Below are 18,114 nucleotides of genomic sequence, written 5' to 3' on the forward strand. Positions count from 1 at the left end.
TATATTTGTAGAACATTAAAATCTAATTTATATATTTGTTGAGATTGATTTTTAGTTTAGTTTCTATCATTTATATAGCCAAGAAGGCCTTTCGAAAAAATCTATTTGCCTAAAGGGGCTTTACAATCTGTACAGCATATGACAAAGTTTGTCCTTAGAACATTATTTTGTTTTGAAGTGTAGGGCCGATGTCTCACCGGAAGTGTTGAGTGTCTCGTGGCTAACTTCACTCCGCGGTCTCTTCTCGCGGTAACGTTGGTATACTGTTAGCTTGCTAGCTAACCCCATCGTTTCCAGGTTTCGTGTCGACCTGAAAAACGCCAACGAAGAGAGACACGGAAAGGCTACGCGGCCGAGTACTTTTTAAACCCAGGGCTGCATAGAGGAGCGGGATAATGCCACACAACTTCCAGCCCGGAGACCTGGTCTTCGCTAAAATGAAGGGGTACCCCCACTGGCCAGCCAGGGTAAGCAAATAACGTTAGCAGCAGCCGGAGGGGCGGAGGGGATGAGCTGCTCTGCATGGGACGCTGGAGAAGCTTCTCTGTGTATCCTCAGCTCTGTACATGAATACCTATCACACTCATACACATAACTTGTTAATTTTGTCGGGCTGAGAGACTGTCCTTCAGGGCCACAGTCAAAACAGTCTGAGCAGCATACTTTGCATGAGATGATGTTGGCCTACGTTAATCTGCATGCATGGAGACGTACAGCAGCGGAGCTAACATTGTTATTTTTTTAAATTACGTTTGAAATAACTTTTAATTTTTTCTCTACATAAAAATCACTATTACTATTATGAAAACAGTATACCGTGCACCACACATCCATTCAAATTAAAAAAGTTACAAATAGATATACAGTGGTTTGTTTCCAGCTATTATTAACACCAATACGTGATACGATCATGTTTGAAATGTTGACTTGCCACCTTAAAGTCTAACTTGTTTACAGATTGAAGACGTGGCTGATGGGGCAGTGAAACCACCTCCTAATAAAATACCAATTTTCTTCTTTGGGACACATGAAACGTGAGTAGCCTACAGAGTACATTGTTATCAGTTGTTAGAAAGTACTGGTGTGCACAGACCTTTTAAAAATTAAATTACTGCAAATTATTATTATTTTTGTTAGATTTCAAAGGAGGAAATAAAATCAAATAAATTGGATGATAATTTTGTCTGAAGTACAGTTTTTTTTTTTCTGTAGCACGGTTCTTTATATGTCCATGGGTTGAATAGGCTGTGCCAATTTTAAATGTAGGCCATTGGTCAGGTTTGTTAGTGTGATACCATCATTGAGAGCAGTGGTGTGAGAGAAAAACACAAATCTCTACTTTTTCATCTTACACCACTGCTTGTCGGTCTCCTCTCCTGAGGCTTATTTATTCCTGGAGGTTAACCATTAACTTGTGCCAGTTTGACTGTGCAGTATGTTTTTGAAGGGATATGTTGATATGTCTGATCTGGCAACAGACACCATCTTTAACAAGAAGGCACCTGCAATATAGTAATAAATCACTAGGTGGCACAATCTGCTATTTGAAAGTCTCAAATCTGGGTAAAGCATCTGTCCGTGCAGTCAACCTGTTGTTCAATAACAACATTAGGGTAATTTAAGTTGAGTGGTTAAAAAGTTCACATTTCTTTATGTGTTGGTTTCTCAGAGCATTCCTTGCACCAAAGGACCTTTTTGCTTATGAAAAATGCAGCGAACGCTATGGAAAGCCTAACAAAAGGAAGGGATTTAATGAAGGCTTATGGGAGATCCAGAACAATCCACACGCCTCCTACAGCGCTCCACCTGCAGTAAGTCTACTAAATCCTGAAGGATCCATTATTCAACATTACCGTATACTATGCCCATTTACAAGTTACTTACCTGATCATTCATTCTTTTTCGCTTATAATCCTAAATTCTGTGATCTGTCATGTCCATTGTTTTAGCAGCCACGTTAGGGTCTCAGCTAGACCCTTTTGAAACACTTAGAATCGTCTGGTGGTGAAATGTGCTATGCAAATTAATGTTGCCTTTTCTTTGAATGCTGCAGAAACAACTGAGATGTAGACAGCAGTGCATTTTAAGCAAAACATTTGTATTGATCCATTATCCATTTTCGCGGTTGGTCTGCAGCCAGCTAGCTCATCTGACAGTGAGGAAAACAATGCTGGAGGGGGAAGTGATGAGGAAGAGGATGAGGAAGAAGCCACGGTGCCTCAGAAAGCAGAGTCGGCAAGTGAGGTGGACTCCGATTCTGGAAGTGAAGACCAAGGAAAGGGAGGAGGCAGGAAGCGGAAGCCACAACCTGTTAAGGTAAGTGATGAGAAATTGTCAGTGGAATTACATTGCTGATCAGTGCTTTGGCTTACATCATTTACTCAATAGATCACACTATGACTATAACTAGGTTATTGAGCAGAACAGAAAATAACACAATTGGGTACAAAAGAGCTGCACTTAGCACAATATACAACTGAGTCCTATCAGCATCACCAAGGTAACCATAACAATTCGCAATGCTTCGATATTTACTGAAGTGTCTGCTTATAAAAGAATGTAAACGGAAGTTGTCATAATAATTACATAAGCAATAATGAGCCTGACTAATGAAACTCATCTGTATGGCTTCAGTACATGTTTGACTTACTGTTTTAGATTGTTTTGCTGAGAACAACGGCTGAGTATAAAAAAAGAGTTCCAGTTATAAAGTTGATAATTTGTTGAGTAAAGTTGTGTTTTCTCGTTCTAGCGGCCCCCGCCTCCAAAAAAGGCACGGGGCTCGTCCAGTGACGGGAACAAAGCGGGGAGTGGTTCCCCTTCTGAATCAGAAGCCACGCCGTCAGACTCTGGGTCCGACAAGAACAGCGACCAGGTTATTACACACAAACACACACACCGTGATATGATTGTTCGGAAACTATAAACAGCACGTAAATATGAAGTCCTGACTTCTTCCATCAGGATTTTACTCCAGAAAAGAAAGCTGGTGGACGAGGTGGAAAGAAAGCCGTAGGCAGGGGCAAGAAAAAGGTGAACAGTTAGCCTCACCACCGCACACCATTTCATTGGGTTGTGTTGTCTTCTTCTCCAATCTCCAAGACTGATTCCCCTTTTCTCTGTGATGTTGCAGAAGGCTTCATCTAACTCGGACTCAGAGTCGGGATCAGGGTCAGAGAAGAAAGCAGTGGACAGCGACTCAGAGGACGAGAAACCTAAACCAGCTGTGTCTGGCTCTGAATCCCAGTCAGGCTCAAAGTCTGAATCCGACTCAGATCCACCTCCCCGCAAGGGCCCACAGGCACGCAAGAAAGGTGTGGTCTTGTTTAAGATCGGATTGATTCGTTCCATCTTTATCTCAGGGTTCCCACAGACGTGACCAGGAATTTTTCCAGGAATGGTTTGGAAATAACTGAATGTTAAGAAATACACACATTTTCGCTAATGTTTAAAACATGTTTCCCAAACATGTCTGAGGACGTGTTCACGCAAGCTTTGTTTAGTGCAATTGAAACAAACCCTGGAGCGTTTAAGCCCTTGGTGCGGTTCATTTGGGTTGGTTTGAAAACATTAAAGAGACTCTGGTGTGCATTAAACAACCGGACCCTGCTCCGCTTGAAAGAGGTGGTCTCATCCCGCTACAGTCTGCTGCTATTGTAAAGAGGGCTGACAGAAGAAAGTAGCACTACATTTTATAGATTCCGGCTGTTAGAATATGCACTCCACAAATAACCGGCTGATGCTCTGTGATGTAGGCGATGGTAGAAATTGAATTTTTACTCGCCATACTGTCAGCATTTCCGTGAACGTGACTTTTGTTTACAATGTATAGTCCATTTGAGTTTTGCCTTTGTGAATGCGAACCGAACCATCTAAAAAAAGAAACAATGCATCTGCTCTCAATTGGTGCGCAACAAAGAAGCGGACTATTAGGCGGGAACACAAACTTACATTATGCAACATAGTTCCTTGAGTTACTATTGTTTGAAAACTTGCTGGTTTAATTATCCACATGAATGCCTGGGAAGCGCGTGTTTAATAATTCATTGCTTTTAAATGACAAATATAACACATGGCTCAAAAGAAATGCAGTAGGAGCTTCATCATTGTGCCATATGATTGCGAAACAGGCCTTAATAACCTTATGGAAGTAAAATGTTATGGAAAAGTTTTTTAAATATGTGGGAACCCTATCATCCAATTAGTTTTTTAGTTTCATATATACTTATTTTTGCTCTTGTAAAATGTGCTCAGTGCTTATTTTTTTCCCCACCTACAGACAAGCCTGCACCAAAGCCTCGTGCACGGAAACCCAAACCCAAACCAGCCCCGGCAAAACGAGCCCCTTCATCATCCTCCGACAGCGACAGGTCAGGCTGCTCTAAGAATGTGTTTTTCCTGTTTATGCGCCACATATTAAATACGGTTAATAAGTGACATCGGAGGTACCTTCTAGCTTGTTGTTAAAAACAGCTCTGTACTTCCACAGCGACAGTTCACCGGACTGCGTTAGTGAGTGGAAGAAACGAGACGAGGAACGCAGACGAGAGCTGGAGGAGCGCCGGAAAAAGGAGGAGGCCGAGGAGCTGCGCAGGCTACGGGAGAGAGAGAAGGAGGAAGACGAGAAAAGGAAAAAGGATAAGGATAAGGGCAAAAAAGGAAGCGACAGTGACGGTGGCAGTAGCTCAGACGAAGGCGTAGATGAGCACCCACTGAAGAAGTCCAAGAAACCCCCTCCAGCCCCGATCCCTGCGCCCTCAGACTCTGATTCAGCAGCCGAGGTAGTGTCCCAGTGACAAAAAAAAATCATCTACATTTTTAATCGCCTATATCATGTGTTTTTTTGAAAATGTGCAATCTTGGTGTTATTTTCCAATGAAAAGGTAAAGAAGTCATCCAAGAAGTCTGACAACCAGAAGAAGGCAAGAGTAAAGAAAGAGAAGGAGAGAAAAGAAAGAAAGGAGAAGGAGCTGAAAGAGAAGAAATCCCGGCATTCAGAAGAGAAGTCTAGAGCGAGGTGAGTACACAATGGCGAGCAGTTACGTTGTTATTCGCACCTCATTAAAAGAACTGCATTAAAATGTTATGTACACAGATCACAGAGTTCCCTCTTTCTCTCTCTCTTTCAGGTCTAAGCCTGAAAAACCCAGACGCAAACCAGAGAGGCAGCCTGAGAAGAAAGTGGAAAAGAAAAAGGGTCAGTGTCCATGTCAGTCACACTCTGTTTCACAAGGGCTGTCCTGGTCCATTGAAGCTGTTTTGCAATCATTGCTTGTATTTCTGGACTGCATATTGACTGTTACTTTGTGTGTCCATGTGCAGAGCCATCACCAGAAGAAAAGCTACAGAAACTCCACTCGGATATAAAGTTTGCACTCAAAGTGGACAACCCTGTAAGTGACATCTATGATTTTGTTTTTCCTATCTTATGTGTTTTTATGGCAGCATGAAAACTGAATTGTTCTGTATTTGTGTTGCTTTTTAGGACATAGAGCGGTGTCTACAAGCCCTGGAAGAACTTGAGGCTGTGCCTGTCACCAGCCAGATCCTACATAAGAACGCGGAAGTTATTGCCACACTGAAAAAGGTGCATTTTATTTCATGTTCACCATTTGTTATGTTTGCAAACTCATCCAGAATTAAGACAAGAATAACCCACATAATAATTTTAGTCCTCTAGTTAAAGTGTGCATTTACAAGATATTGAATATTGTATACCAGCCCGCCTGGTTTTGATTAGAGAGCATCTTATAAAACATACTACGTGTTTTTTTTTTGTTATGTACACTATAGATTCGGCGGTATAAAGCCAGCGCTGCAGTCATGGAAAAAGCTTGTGAAGTTTACAACAAGTTAAAACTTCGCTTTGTGGCTAAACCTGAGGTGCCAGCTAAACCTAAAACGGAGGACAAGGAACCGGAAGATGATGAGAAGGATGCTGAACACATTGGTAATAAGCACCACATTGGATCTTGCCTCCATTTGGGTTCTTGAGACCAAGTGCTAAAGATGGTGGCCTCTTTTTGTATGCGTTTTACTTTTTCTTTATTAATTTTATATTTGCATTTTCTAGATTCCACTCCAGTCAACGGGGAATCAGGACAGAAAAAGGAAGATGTGGAGGTGGAAGAGAAACCAAAATCACCTGCCCATGAGGAGAACAATGACGATACTGCTTCAAGTCCAAACAGGTAAATCTTTGCTCTCATTGCGATTGGCACATGCAACTGACAGGATGTGAAAGAAGATCTGGGCTAACACGGACAATAAAAAAAATGGGAAAAAGGCCACATTTAGGTTTAAGCAGAATTAGCATAGTGCTAAATGCACTTTTGTAAAAGTGGGACCCATTTGCTAATGGTGGTGATGAAGCACATGTGATAATCCTCCCTGTTTGTGGTACAAATGAAAGTAGAGCATTGGTGGTGCCTGATGCCTATGTACCCTCTCTTTAGACGGAGCCAAGACAGTCCTGCTGAACAACAGACTCACACATATGAAGAAGCAGACAACTCCATCTCTGCAGAGCTGGAACCACCTGCTATAGAAAGCTGAAAGAGCCTTAACCACCACTGTAGTGGACCAAGTGCTAAAGATGGTGGCCTCTTTGTCTAACGTCATACAGTGATCCCGACCCTGACAGCATTGCATCACACACCCAGAGTTTCCTACAGTATCTGTTACGTCCCTGTTGATGTTATGTGGACATTTTGTAATATGATTCCAAACTCAGAAGGCTCCTTTGCTCAAACCGTTTGGTTCATTATTTATCACAGCAAAAAGGAAAAACTTATAAGTGTGATAGTTTGTGGCGCTGCGTGAATCCCTTTTTGTTTCTGAAATGTGCTTTTCATTTAATACAAACACTCAGCCCGTCCTGGATCCTCACCATGTACCCACGCTCCTGTCTACTTTCTTCTTTCTATCACATAAACTCTTACGTTCATACCGTATGTATATTGAATGATCACATTTTTAGCCCTTCTAACCAGAATTTATGCTGGGGTAGTATGAGCTGATACGTTGATTCTTGTGGGGAAACTGGGTAGAAATGGAGCCATGACATAATTGTTTTTGCTTTTGAAGATTTTGTGCAGCCCTTTCATATGTTGGCTTCATTGTTTGTTTTGTTTTTTAATATAAAGCCTACAAACAATCACAAAGGCCTCTTATCTGTGTGTATGGCATTGTGAGACTGGTGAAGTACTATTTGTCTTTTATGTTAAGTATTTTTAACTATCTGGTCCTGATCTAGGTAATCCAGTCTGAAATGTAAAGCCAATAATTGAGTCACATGAAATGTTTTCCAAGTGAGATCCACTGACTTTTTTATAGCCTTGTTTGCATATATTTGCATCTACGTTTTTTGTCTAAAATAATAATTGCTGTGTATAAACACCTTGCACTCTTGTCTCCCCATAGTGTTCGCTTTCAGTAACTCGCATAATAAATAACTGTACAGATTGACAACTGCCCTTAAAAGCTATAGAGATCTCATGTAGCTGCAGCCTATTTTGCCATTCTCCTGTCATATGCATACAACAGATGTTTTTAGTGCTATGTAAATTGGTAAAGCGTTTCTTTCACTAAGTTGAGACTTGAATAAAAATCTCAGCATGATTTTGTCCCCATCTCCTTTTTTGAATGTGTGCAAAACAATATTTTAATTCACCTGCTGTAGCCTACCACATATGTTTAACATCACCATGGAGTTGGTTATTTGTAGGTTTTTGTTGCCAAATTAACAGCCAACAAGACATTGTGATAGCCTCATTTTGGGGCCTAAGGTAAACAGGTACGGGTCTTTCCAACATCCTTTATTATCCCCCTTTCAGTAATCTGAAAAAGAAAGACACATCATTTCTTAAAATTCAACACTAACCATGGCGCTGAGATGCTCATGAATTTTTTTTTAGCATAATGGATTTTATAAAGACATAATAAGCAAAAAAGTAAAATAGGCCTACATAACGAAATACAAAATCTGAACCATAGGTTTATAGGGGCCCTTGCCCTTAGTAGCTTGGGGCCCGAGGCAATGGGCTCCTACAGTTACCGTGAGTGGCCCCTGCTCAATCATACACTTGTCGGCTTGGTGACCTGCCATAATACATGGAATAATGGCATGCACTCTTAAACAGACTGTTTTTTTAATGCAATAAAGTTTGTTACTATTTTGAAATTGACAGTGCATTTAAACAGTTGAGTTTAGTTTATGGTGTATCCTGGCCGGTGGGGACTAGACCTTTAATTCCTCGCATTCCCATATGAGAATCTCCAATAATGCTTAGAGTCAGCTGACTTTAGACGCCATTTTGTCAGCCATTTCCTACACTTATCCATTGCCAGCGTCTCTGCACGGCACAGGACGCACCGTCCGGCCTCAGCTTCGTCTGCACGGGTCTTGCTATAAACAGCGGCGGAACCTGCACACACAAGGTCCCTCGGGTGGATGAGAGACAGTCAAGAGGGTCGCTTGGCACCCACTATACCTCTGGAAGGCGCTTGGCCCCGCGGGACAGTAGCGGTACGAGCCACGGACAAGACATGGCTTTGAAGATTGTCAAAGGGAGCATCGATCGGATGTTCGATAAAAACCTCCAGGATTTAGTACGTGGCATAAGGAATCACAAGGAAGATGAGGTAAAACGACCACCGAGCGAACACCGCCACCTGGTACACCTTTAACCTCGCATTCATTGATGTATTTTTAATGTCAACACTACATCTTGCCTTTACCGTTATCATTGACCAGCTAGCTAGCTAAATGTTAATGGCTACTGTAAGCGTCAGTCATTGCAGCCGCTAGCTAACACTCAGTCAAAACAGTTACCAAAGGCTAGTGCAGCTGACACTATGCTAATTTAATGCTGCTCGGTCATGGTCTGCATCCTGCTGGTGCTAACTTTGTTATAGCGTTACCTGTCAGGTTGTAAACAGGACGTCTACATAGTTAAGTGACACCCAGTTAGTGGAAGAAGCTCGATAGTTTGTCACAATTTTACCAGGAGATTTCTCATAATCTCACCATCCAGTTATTCTTAACCATTATCAGGACCCAGCCGCGCTACTGATAACTGTATCAACAATGATTAGCATTTACGGTAGTTACCGTTTCATTTTGAGGAGGAAGTATCATTAGGTCTTAAATGTAGCCTAGTTATTTTAGTTGGGAACGTCAACAGTGTGATAAGACCGCTGAGTGGATAGCCTAATGTGATGCTGTCATGACCTGAACAGCGTGTGAGAGAGGCCTAACTAGTCGATCTGATTAGCTTAAAAACTATCTGACATCTCTGACATCTTATGTGAACTTGTAAATAATGTAAAATGAGTCAGCAGGTCGTTTTTGATTGAAGGTGACGTCATCCCTGTCACAGCTCCCTTGGGTGACAGTCTATTGTGATGACAGGCTCATCAACACAGCACCAGACCTGGGTGGGAGTATGGTGGGATGGGCCATTAGAGGGCTATGTTTAGGGGGCAGCCATGTTTCCATCCATTCGTAGCTGTATGTTGGCTGTGTCTAACTGAGGTTGCGTTCCGAATCGCATACTTTCTACTATATAGTATGTAGAAAAAAGATTTAGGATGTCCCGATTCTTGTGGCCAGATTTAGGATGGTTAGAATACCCGGATGGTCTACTTCATGCGGCCAAGATTGTTAGTGTTGAAAAGTGCATCCTATTTGGGCGATTCTGACCCACAATCCAGTGCGCACGTGAAGTGACGTAACATCGACGAAGCCTATAGGTCCATGTTATGAAAACAAACGGGGATGCGACGGATATAAAAGCAAGAGGCAAGATCAAGGCGCAATGTTATGATGAAATAAGAGAGAAAAGTATGTCCCAATAGTATGTCTACTGCATCCTAACTAGATTCTTTTTATCGTTGGATGTAGTATGTAGAATAGAAAAAAGAAAGAGTATGCGATTCGGAACGCAACCTGAGTCTCTGCTTTACAAAATAAGGGCTATGTCAGGTAGTTTGATGGGGCGGGAGATGAGGAAGGATCCCTGGGTTGCACGGAGATGTGGTGCACCTGTCTCGAGCTGTAGGTCTGGTGTGAAATGTAGAGGGAGAGTGTCTGAAGACAGCTTTTCGTCTCATTTTTTTTTTAACATGGATGTCTTGTCCTGCTAACTTTCTCACCAGAAAAAGTGACAAAAAAAATGTACAAGCGGAAGCTTAATCGGCAAATCTGATCAGCTAGACACCCATTTTGTTTGATATGTCATGTCATCTCTATAATCGTGTCTTAAAGTTCTGGGGAATGAAAATCAAGCTGCTATGTCATTCGGGGCCATCAGTTCAGGGCTTGATCTCTTGATTCAATGTATAGTGTGCTAAGATGTCTGCCAGGTGTAACCCAACCTGGGCAGCCTAGATCATAGGTGGTTGCCCAGTCAACATTAGACACTGCTGAAATATTGATAGGCGTGTGTGTGATTGCATGTGCGCGCGCGCGTCAACTCTTTCCTTGCCAGCTAACAGTTTCTCACGTGTGTTGAGTCTTAAGTTAAGTGTAACTGTGTGAGATTAGCCGTGGAAAGTTTAGGTCTATTTGCTGTCTGTCTCACTGAGCCTACACTTTTTTTGCTTGGAGAGTACAGGCCTTCGAGTTTATCTCCAGCGTTGTCGGCAAATGTGGGTGAAAGATTGTTTGTTGGCCCTTTGACAAATATTTCAATCATTGTGTGTGTGTGTGTGTGTGTGTGTGTGTGTGTGTGTGTGTGTGTGTGTGTGTGTGTGTGTGTGTGTGTGTGTGTGTGTGTGTGTGTGTGTGTGTGTGTGTGTGTGTGTGTGTGTGTGTGTGTGTGTGTGTGTGTGTGTGTGTGTGTGTGTGTGTGTGTGTGTGTGTGTGTGTGTGTGTGTGTGTGTGTGTGTGTGTGTGTGTGTGTGTGTGTGTGTGTGTGTGTGTGTGTGTGTGTGGAGAGATCATGAGTTGAATCCCTCCCTGCTTGCCACAGGAGCAGCAGCAGTCCCCCCTTACCTCCCCCTGTCACTGTGCTGTCTCATGACTGCACACACATGACCAGCACACACTCAAACTCCACAGAGCTATATAGTGTGTTTGTTTAGCAAGGTTGCTCCTCTCAACAATGGCTGACTGATTTCGCTATAGAGGCCTAGCCAAGCTTGTGAATGAAATGTACGCGCTGCTTTCTCTCTCTTTCAAGAAATCTAGTGTAATATAGCAGCCGTTCAAAGCAGCAGTTTTTTTTTACTCATTGATTGAATCATGAGGCTTCTTGAAACATGCCTTGTGTCACCCATTGCCCAATTCTTTCATAAAACAAGCAGTGTTTTAGGAGCTCTTTGATTAGATTGATATGATATACGGTTTAATATTTTAATTATGTTTCATATGTTCCCATCAGGGAAGCAATTGGTCTTGGTAAAAAAGCCTCTGTCTTTGCCTTGTAGACCATATTTTCATATTTCACCTGCAATTTGGAACAGGGCTTCAAAATGATTACTGATGGACTTTGGACTTGGCATAACTTTGAATTCAACCCCAATGATTTTGGACTTAAATTTGACTCATGGCTTAAAGCCAAGGGTGAAATAATTTTGGCCGATGCCAGAAGCATATTAAGAGATGAAGGCTGCATTATGACTCTATAACATCCAAGATAAAGTTTAGGACTTGCCTGACCTGACTTGATTTGGGTCTCGTTTAGCTCCACCTCTGCTGGCTTGGCTGGTGTCTTGGATGGCAATAACAAACAAACTAGGCTTTTTTTGCAGCGTGTTCCTGATGCTTGGTAGCAGCGTCCATGTCTGGATAATGCTCCACCTAATTTGATCTGGTGTCTGTTTGTCCTCTCCTATGTCTGCCCTCAGGCTAAGTACATCTCCACCTGCATCGATGAGATCAAACAGGAGCTCAAGCAGGACAACATCGCTGTCAAAGCCAATGCCGTGTGCAAGCTCACCTATGTAAGATCTCTCAGCACCCTCCACACATTCACTGACTCTTTCTGTCTGTTGTTCTCTGCTACATACATAGACACTGATCAATGTATAACAAGGCACGCACAAGCATAAAATGTGGCTCCTTTGGGAAACGACTCTCAAAAACATTTGCCAGAGACTCCTTATTCCTATTACCCTGGAAATCCAGTCTCGCCGCTAGCAAATTTAAATTTAAGCTACGATGGGCATAAAACATTGGAGCTCATTAACTATGTCGGAACATTTGTATTTGTATTGTATTTTATTTTCTATTGAAAAAGCATCATGCTGATTCAAAGCCTGTTTCGGCTCAAGGCTTTATCAGGGTAATCAAATAAAAGTGGCAGGTCAGAAACCACTTGAATACATACTTACAAAACAGGTACAAAGCTGCGTACGTGTTGCGTTTTAAAGCTTAATATTTGTCACAGCACAGCCTAATAGCCAGCAGCCGGCACTTACTGAGAAATACATTTTCTTTTTAAATGAAAGCACTCTTGCCTCTATGCCCATTATTCAGTGTAAATGGCTTGATGCAATTGGCATCCGTGCGCACCTTTGAAAGCTTTCGGCTCAAATAATGTATCCTCTCTGTTTACACCTGGGACGGTTTAGAGTCCCTTTCGTCCCGTTTGTCACCCACACTTCTCTCCGTCTCTCTTCTTTCCTGCGTTCCAGCTCCAGATGCTGGGCTATGATGTCAGCTGGGCCGCTTTCAACATCGTTGAAGTCATGAGCTCCTCCAAGTTTACATACAAGGTACGTTTGGTGAATAATGAGAAAGTACAAATCTTATATTCAATTCAACCTGCTCTTTTTTCTGGATGAGCGGGTATGATGGGGTGAGCGCGGTGCCAAAGTGTATATTTTCCAGCATATATAGCAGAGAGAAATACAGGCTCACAGACTGTCCTTTTTTTACGTATTTACCTTCCACATCTAATTATTCAGAAAACCGTCTCATACGTCTGTGTGTATGTGTGTGTTTGTCCTTTGAGTGTACTTCTGAGGACCCAAGAGAGTGTAGTGCAGAGTGTGAAGGGGTTTTGATCAGTGGTTCTGTAGAAAACTATGAAAACCTCTTCATGCCTGCTGGATTTGGGTGTGTCTATCTTTGCTGTTATGCTACCGGTGCTTAGAGTGGCAAAGAAGGACTTACCGCCACCGTAATGGTGCAAATACGTGCGCATCAAAATCCAAGCGCCGTTACAGGCACATCCCGAACATGCACTGTACTATTAGATACTCAATGCTCAAGGAATAGCCACTGCAGGTCTCTTTTTCCTGTATAAGTAAATCTCCATCAAACTGTGTAGTTTGTTAATTTTTGTAATAATAGCACTGTACTGAAATATAATCAATGTAGTTAAATCGTCAAAAGGCAGCACAGTATGTAATTATTTCTGCCTCCTTCTCTCCCTACAGAGGATTGGCTACCTAGCGGCCTCGCAGTGCTTTCACGAGAGCACTGATGTCATCATGCTGACAACCAATCAGATCCGAAAGGTCAGACATGTTCTTGTTTAAGGTTTTCTTACATTGTTTAATTGACTAGCCCTTTCTATTCTTAACCTTTTTGTTTTTCTTTTGCAGGATCTCAGCAGTCCCAACCAGTATGACACAGGTGTTGCCCTCACTGGCCTCTCTTGTTTTGTGACCCCTGACCTGGCTCGGGACCTGGCCAACGACATCATGACACTGGTGAGTCATGCAGAAAATGTCTGAGACTTTGGCTCTTTGGTTTTTCTCCTGGCTACAGTCCATTTTCCTTTTTTAACTCATCCTTTGTCATTCTTTACATCACAACTTTTTTTTTTTTTTTTTTATTAAACAGTTTGACCACAACTTTTTTCTGCTGTTTTTTTTTTTTTTTTTACCCTCTTTTCCACCCTAGATGTCCCACACTAAACCCTACATCAGGAAGAAGGCGGTGTTGATCATGTACAAGGTGTTTCTGAAGTACCCAGAGTCCCTGCGCCCCGCTTTCCCCAGGCTCAAGGAGAAACTGGAGGACCCAGACCCAGGTAATCAGCAAAGACGATGAAGAGAAAAATAGTTCTCTAGTTTTTTGTGTGAATCTTGGTTGTAGCTAGCCTGGAAATCTAGACCTGCCGCTAGGCGCTGGCAAATTAAATTTGCTGCGCCTGTTGGCCTGGACACTCTCCATTGAAGCTCATTAAATATGTCAAGAAATCCTGAGCTACCAATCAAATCTTTTTTGATATGGGCGGGCCAGAGCCCTATGTATAGTGCTCAGGCGTGCCCAGGGGCGGACGTAACCGGATGACGACAGTGCGCCACTGTTGCCGTGATAGTAAACATCAAAGATGACTTCGGATATGTTGTTTGAGTTTGAGACGGCTTTGGCTTTGACCCTTTAAGATTTGGAAGATGGCACTCAAATCTTTCATTAGTAAGTAAGAGGAATGTTCTGTTTTGCCGACCGACCACAGCAAAAGTTTAATTTAACAGTTAACCTCGCTTAACGAACGGGGCTTTATACGTCACCTTGTTCTTTGCTCTGATTGGTTGTAGTGCTATCCAATTGCACTCCTGTGGACAGGCGTTCTCTGTCACCTGAACCCTGTGAATTATTCAGCAACTAAGAATATGAGATTAAGGAAGGCTCATTTGTGATCCTGCCTGGAGTGCCTGGGAATATCCAACCACTCACAGGACTGTTTCAGTTGCTCAGATAAAAGCATCTTACAGGATATTTATCTGGCTTCATGGCGCGTAACCAGGGCCGTGCCAGCAGTGTGGCCCTTAGTCACTGTACCTCAGTGAGCCAATATTTACTGGTCTGAGATTCTAAAAGGGCTTTGTTGTAAAAACCTACTTTGAACTGTGTGTCAAGGGGATATTTCAAATGTGACGTGAGGTGGAAAGAAATCTGCCTTATCTACTCTCTCACTTCTTAAAATGTTCACCATTTGTGATAGCTCAAGAAATGCTTGAGCACGTCCAGGAGAAAAAAAGTAATCTAATAAAACATTTTGTCACTTTAAAATTCTTCTATTTAATAAGACAGTATTGATTTTGTATCCTTTCCTTTCTTCACCCGTGACCAAATAAACTCACACAAATTATAGTTTTTATGTTTGAGTTATATTCAATAAATTATGTTTTGTCCTCTTTTTTCTGATCTTTGGTCAAGTCTAATGTATATTGTCCTCTTCAAGGTGTCCAGTCCGCAGCAGTTAATGTTATCTGTGAGCTGGCCCGAAGAAATCCCAAGAACTACCTGTCCCTGGCTCCACTCTTCTTCAAACTCATGACCTCTTCTACTAATAACTGGGTCCTTATTAAGATCATCAAGTTGGTAAGTGGATACGGGGGAAATCCATAAGAGTTTCTGGATTGGTGAAGGTTTAAGGTCTTATATTGCTCTATCTACCAGCATTGTATAATATAATTATATAATGTTGCAACAGTCCCACAGGGATACATCTATCACAAAAGAGGAATTGATACTTGTTCCTACAACAGCATTGGCCTAATTTGGCCAAAATGCAATGAAGTCACATGGCAGGTTGTGTTTCGTAGTAAGTTGTTTAGCCACCTCTTTTTGGAACGGTAGTTTTATTTAATGTTTTGAAGTGTAAATTCTGATGTGAGAGAGACTCTGACGTGTGTCATTGTGTTTGTTTTTCCAGTTTGGTGCGCTCACTCCGCTGGAGCCACGGTTGGGGAAAAAGTTGATTGAACCGCTGACCAATTTAATCCACAGGTTAGTTGAAATCCTTCTGTTCTAAACGTTTTCACAGATAGTAAAAGCAGTTTGATCTGACGGATGTGTCAATAATGATCCGAACTCTGTTTCTTACCCAACCCTCTTCTCCCACAGTACCTCTGCCATGTCTCTGCTATATGAATGTGTCAACACTGTGATTGCAGGTCAGTACTAGTATTCTGTGGGAACTATCAGTGTTAATTATACAGTATCATATACAGAAGTATCTATTTCAGTCTTCAATCTATTAAAAAAATAAAAATAATAATAAGTTTGTCAAGCTGTTGCCTCGTCATATACAAAATTGTTTATTCTCTCAACAATGTGGAGTTCACAGTCAGATCTAATTGCTCCTATCGTTCCACATTGCAGTGTTGATTTCTTTGTCCTCTGGGATGCCTAACCACAGTGCTAGTATCCAGGTAAGCCTCTTGAGGTGCACTCCTCCATCAGCATTTTTCATGTGGTCTGAACCACAGTGCATGCTTTCACCAGTTTCTTCCTGTTTAAAAATCTTTTCTTTTTCAAACCTATATAAAGTAAAGACACAGCAGCTATCAGACAGGTTAGCACGACTCGTAGTGCTTTTTTCAGGAATGCATGAAACAATCCTTTTGCACAATTGACTTAAGACCCCGTTTCCCCCGCTTTAATTTGTCTCATTTATGTCCTTTTTGAAGTGTGCTGGTGTAGAAAGGTTTACAGTGATATTAATGACTCTCCCTTTTCCCTTGCTGTCTCTTGTTGTCTCTCTCTCTCTTTTTCAGCTCTGTGTGCAGAAACTGCGAATCCTGATAGAAGACTCGGACCAGAACTGTGAGCCCTCTGTCAATGCCTGCAGTGTGTCATTTTATCATTGTCTGTGTGTTTCTGACTGTGGAACAGTCCATCCCTGTTAGACGACAATAACGTCGAACTTCCCCCGACTCTGGATAACTTGAACATCATTACTTTTCCCAAGCTACCATTAGGGTTGCCTGCTTAGAATACTATTTAGCTTGAGTCACATCCAACCCCTTTCGCCCACAAAGCCTGTGTGTGACACAGAAGGTGAACAGCCCTTAGTGGGTTTCTCCCACCCAAAAAGTCTGAAAGGCTACACGTTTGCTGTTGTCAAACATAGGGCATGGCTCTATATGAATAATTTCACTTCCAGTTGGAGCAGAGAATACTGCATCTAGCCATTCGAGTTATCTGGACGCCCATAAATAGATAGTTGTGTGTAGTAGACTATAGACCTCTGGTGTAAATAGAGCAGACTGTGAACCTGTGGTTTTAGGTTGTGTTTATCTTTTCACCATGCCTTGTTAGCTCTCATTGTCATGCCTATCGTAATTAATAACACTTCCAGTAACATTGAGAAGTAGGTAAGAGATCAGTCCTCACCTGGATTGTGAGGATACTTTGCTGATGAAATCTGTGAGGTAAAGTAACAAACAATGAGTATGTCAGAGTCATTTGAGTAAAGAAGGAAGAGGTTTAATTGAGATATTGGAACAAAACTCAGTTGTTATACATTTTTTAAAAGTCATGCTTTAGGCATTAGATTCAGTCTACTGAAATATAAAAGACGGTTATCTTCAAGACACTATTGCATTGTGGGCTGATGCTAACATCAGCTGCACTTGATTTATTTAACTCCTGCAAACCAGTTTAACCCTTGACATACTTTGACTTCGAAAGCAGCAGCAGCGTAGTGAAAACTCATTGAAAAGTTAGCTCAGTCTGTCTCTCATTTCATCACTCTTATTACGCCCTCCTCACACATAGAGAGAGAGAGTTTCATCGCCCTGAACTGCAGGTGACACGTTTCCGTAGCAGGGGTAAATCCCGAGGCTACTGCAATTGCACTGAGGCCGCGTTCTCTGGTCATTGCTGCATTTTATTCACCGCAGTGACCGGGTTTCATCGAAACCCGCCTCACACCCACAAGGTCGCCAACACATGCACAACCTTATCGATCCAAGAACCTTTGTCTCTGCCAGATTAAATCATCGACAGAAGGCCATGATTCAGCAGATTTCTGACTTAATAACAATCTGTTTGGCGGGGAAAAAGCTGCGGTGGATACGACGGGGGATAAAGCAAAACAAAACTACAGTGTCCAGTGTGTGTGGTGTACTGTGTGTTTGTGTGTCCTTTCCATTGTCCTCTATGTTTTGTGTTCCTTCCCTTTTGTAATACTTAAGTTTTTGTCATTTCCATATGAGTCTACTTTAATATTCAATGCAGGATAACACAACAGTAATAATGTGTTCATATGGTATTTGCATATACTCTATATACTGCCAGCTAAGCCCGAGAGAGATTTTAAAAGTAGGTGTAGTATAAACTGAACCTTTTGTAGGCCAGTTTGGAAACGGTTCTCTGTCCTCTGGAAAACATAGATTCCTTACCTAAAAAGAATATGTTATACTTGT

At 42.0% G+C, this 18,114-nt stretch overlaps 2 protein-coding genes across 5 annotated transcripts in view; both read left to right on the forward strand.

The window, feature by feature from the left end:
• Positions 1-252: 252 nt before the first annotated feature.
• hdgfl2 (HDGF like 2) lies at positions 253-7,594 on the forward strand. Its single transcript, XM_080031970.1, has 16 exons — positions 253-467; positions 958-1,034; positions 1,670-1,811; positions 2,137-2,316; positions 2,753-2,875; positions 2,965-3,033; positions 3,134-3,314; positions 4,280-4,370; positions 4,490-4,781; positions 4,884-5,017; positions 5,130-5,197; positions 5,323-5,393; positions 5,486-5,587; positions 5,794-5,950; positions 6,074-6,191; positions 6,456-7,594. Exons 1-16 carry the CDS (start codon positions 396-398, stop codon positions 6,553-6,555), a joined length of 1,977 nt encoding a protein of 658 aa, XP_079888096.1. The 5' UTR covers positions 253-395; the 3' UTR covers positions 6,556-7,594.
• Positions 7,595-8,370: 776 nt separating this feature from the next.
• The window catches only part of ap3d1 (adaptor related protein complex 3 subunit delta 1), a 29,549-nt gene continuing 19,805 nt past the window's right edge, over positions 8,371-18,114 (forward strand). For all 4 annotated transcript variants that reach the window (XM_080032603.1, XM_080032605.1, XM_080032606.1 and 1 more), the window contains exons 1-11: positions 8,371-8,643; positions 11,851-11,946; positions 12,640-12,720; positions 13,387-13,467; positions 13,555-13,662; positions 13,856-13,985; positions 15,144-15,283; positions 15,618-15,691; positions 15,809-15,858; positions 16,067-16,116; positions 16,462-16,510. In XM_080032603.1, the coding sequence (XP_079888729.1) occupies positions 8,548-8,643; positions 11,851-11,946; positions 12,640-12,720; positions 13,387-13,467; positions 13,555-13,662; positions 13,856-13,985; positions 15,144-15,283; positions 15,618-15,691; positions 15,809-15,858; positions 16,067-16,116; positions 16,462-16,510 (955 nt within the window). In that variant the 5' untranslated portion in view covers positions 8,371-8,547. The remainder of the gene's footprint in view (positions 8,644-11,850; positions 11,947-12,639; positions 12,721-13,386; positions 13,468-13,554; positions 13,663-13,855; positions 13,986-15,143; positions 15,284-15,617; positions 15,692-15,808; positions 15,859-16,066; positions 16,117-16,461; positions 16,511-18,114) is intronic.

The sequence above is a fragment of the Ammodytes marinus genome, assembly GCF_949987685.1.
Source record: "Ammodytes marinus genome assembly, chromosome: 8".
Taxonomy (NCBI): Eukaryota; Metazoa; Chordata; class Actinopteri; order Uranoscopiformes; family Ammodytidae; genus Ammodytes; species Ammodytes marinus.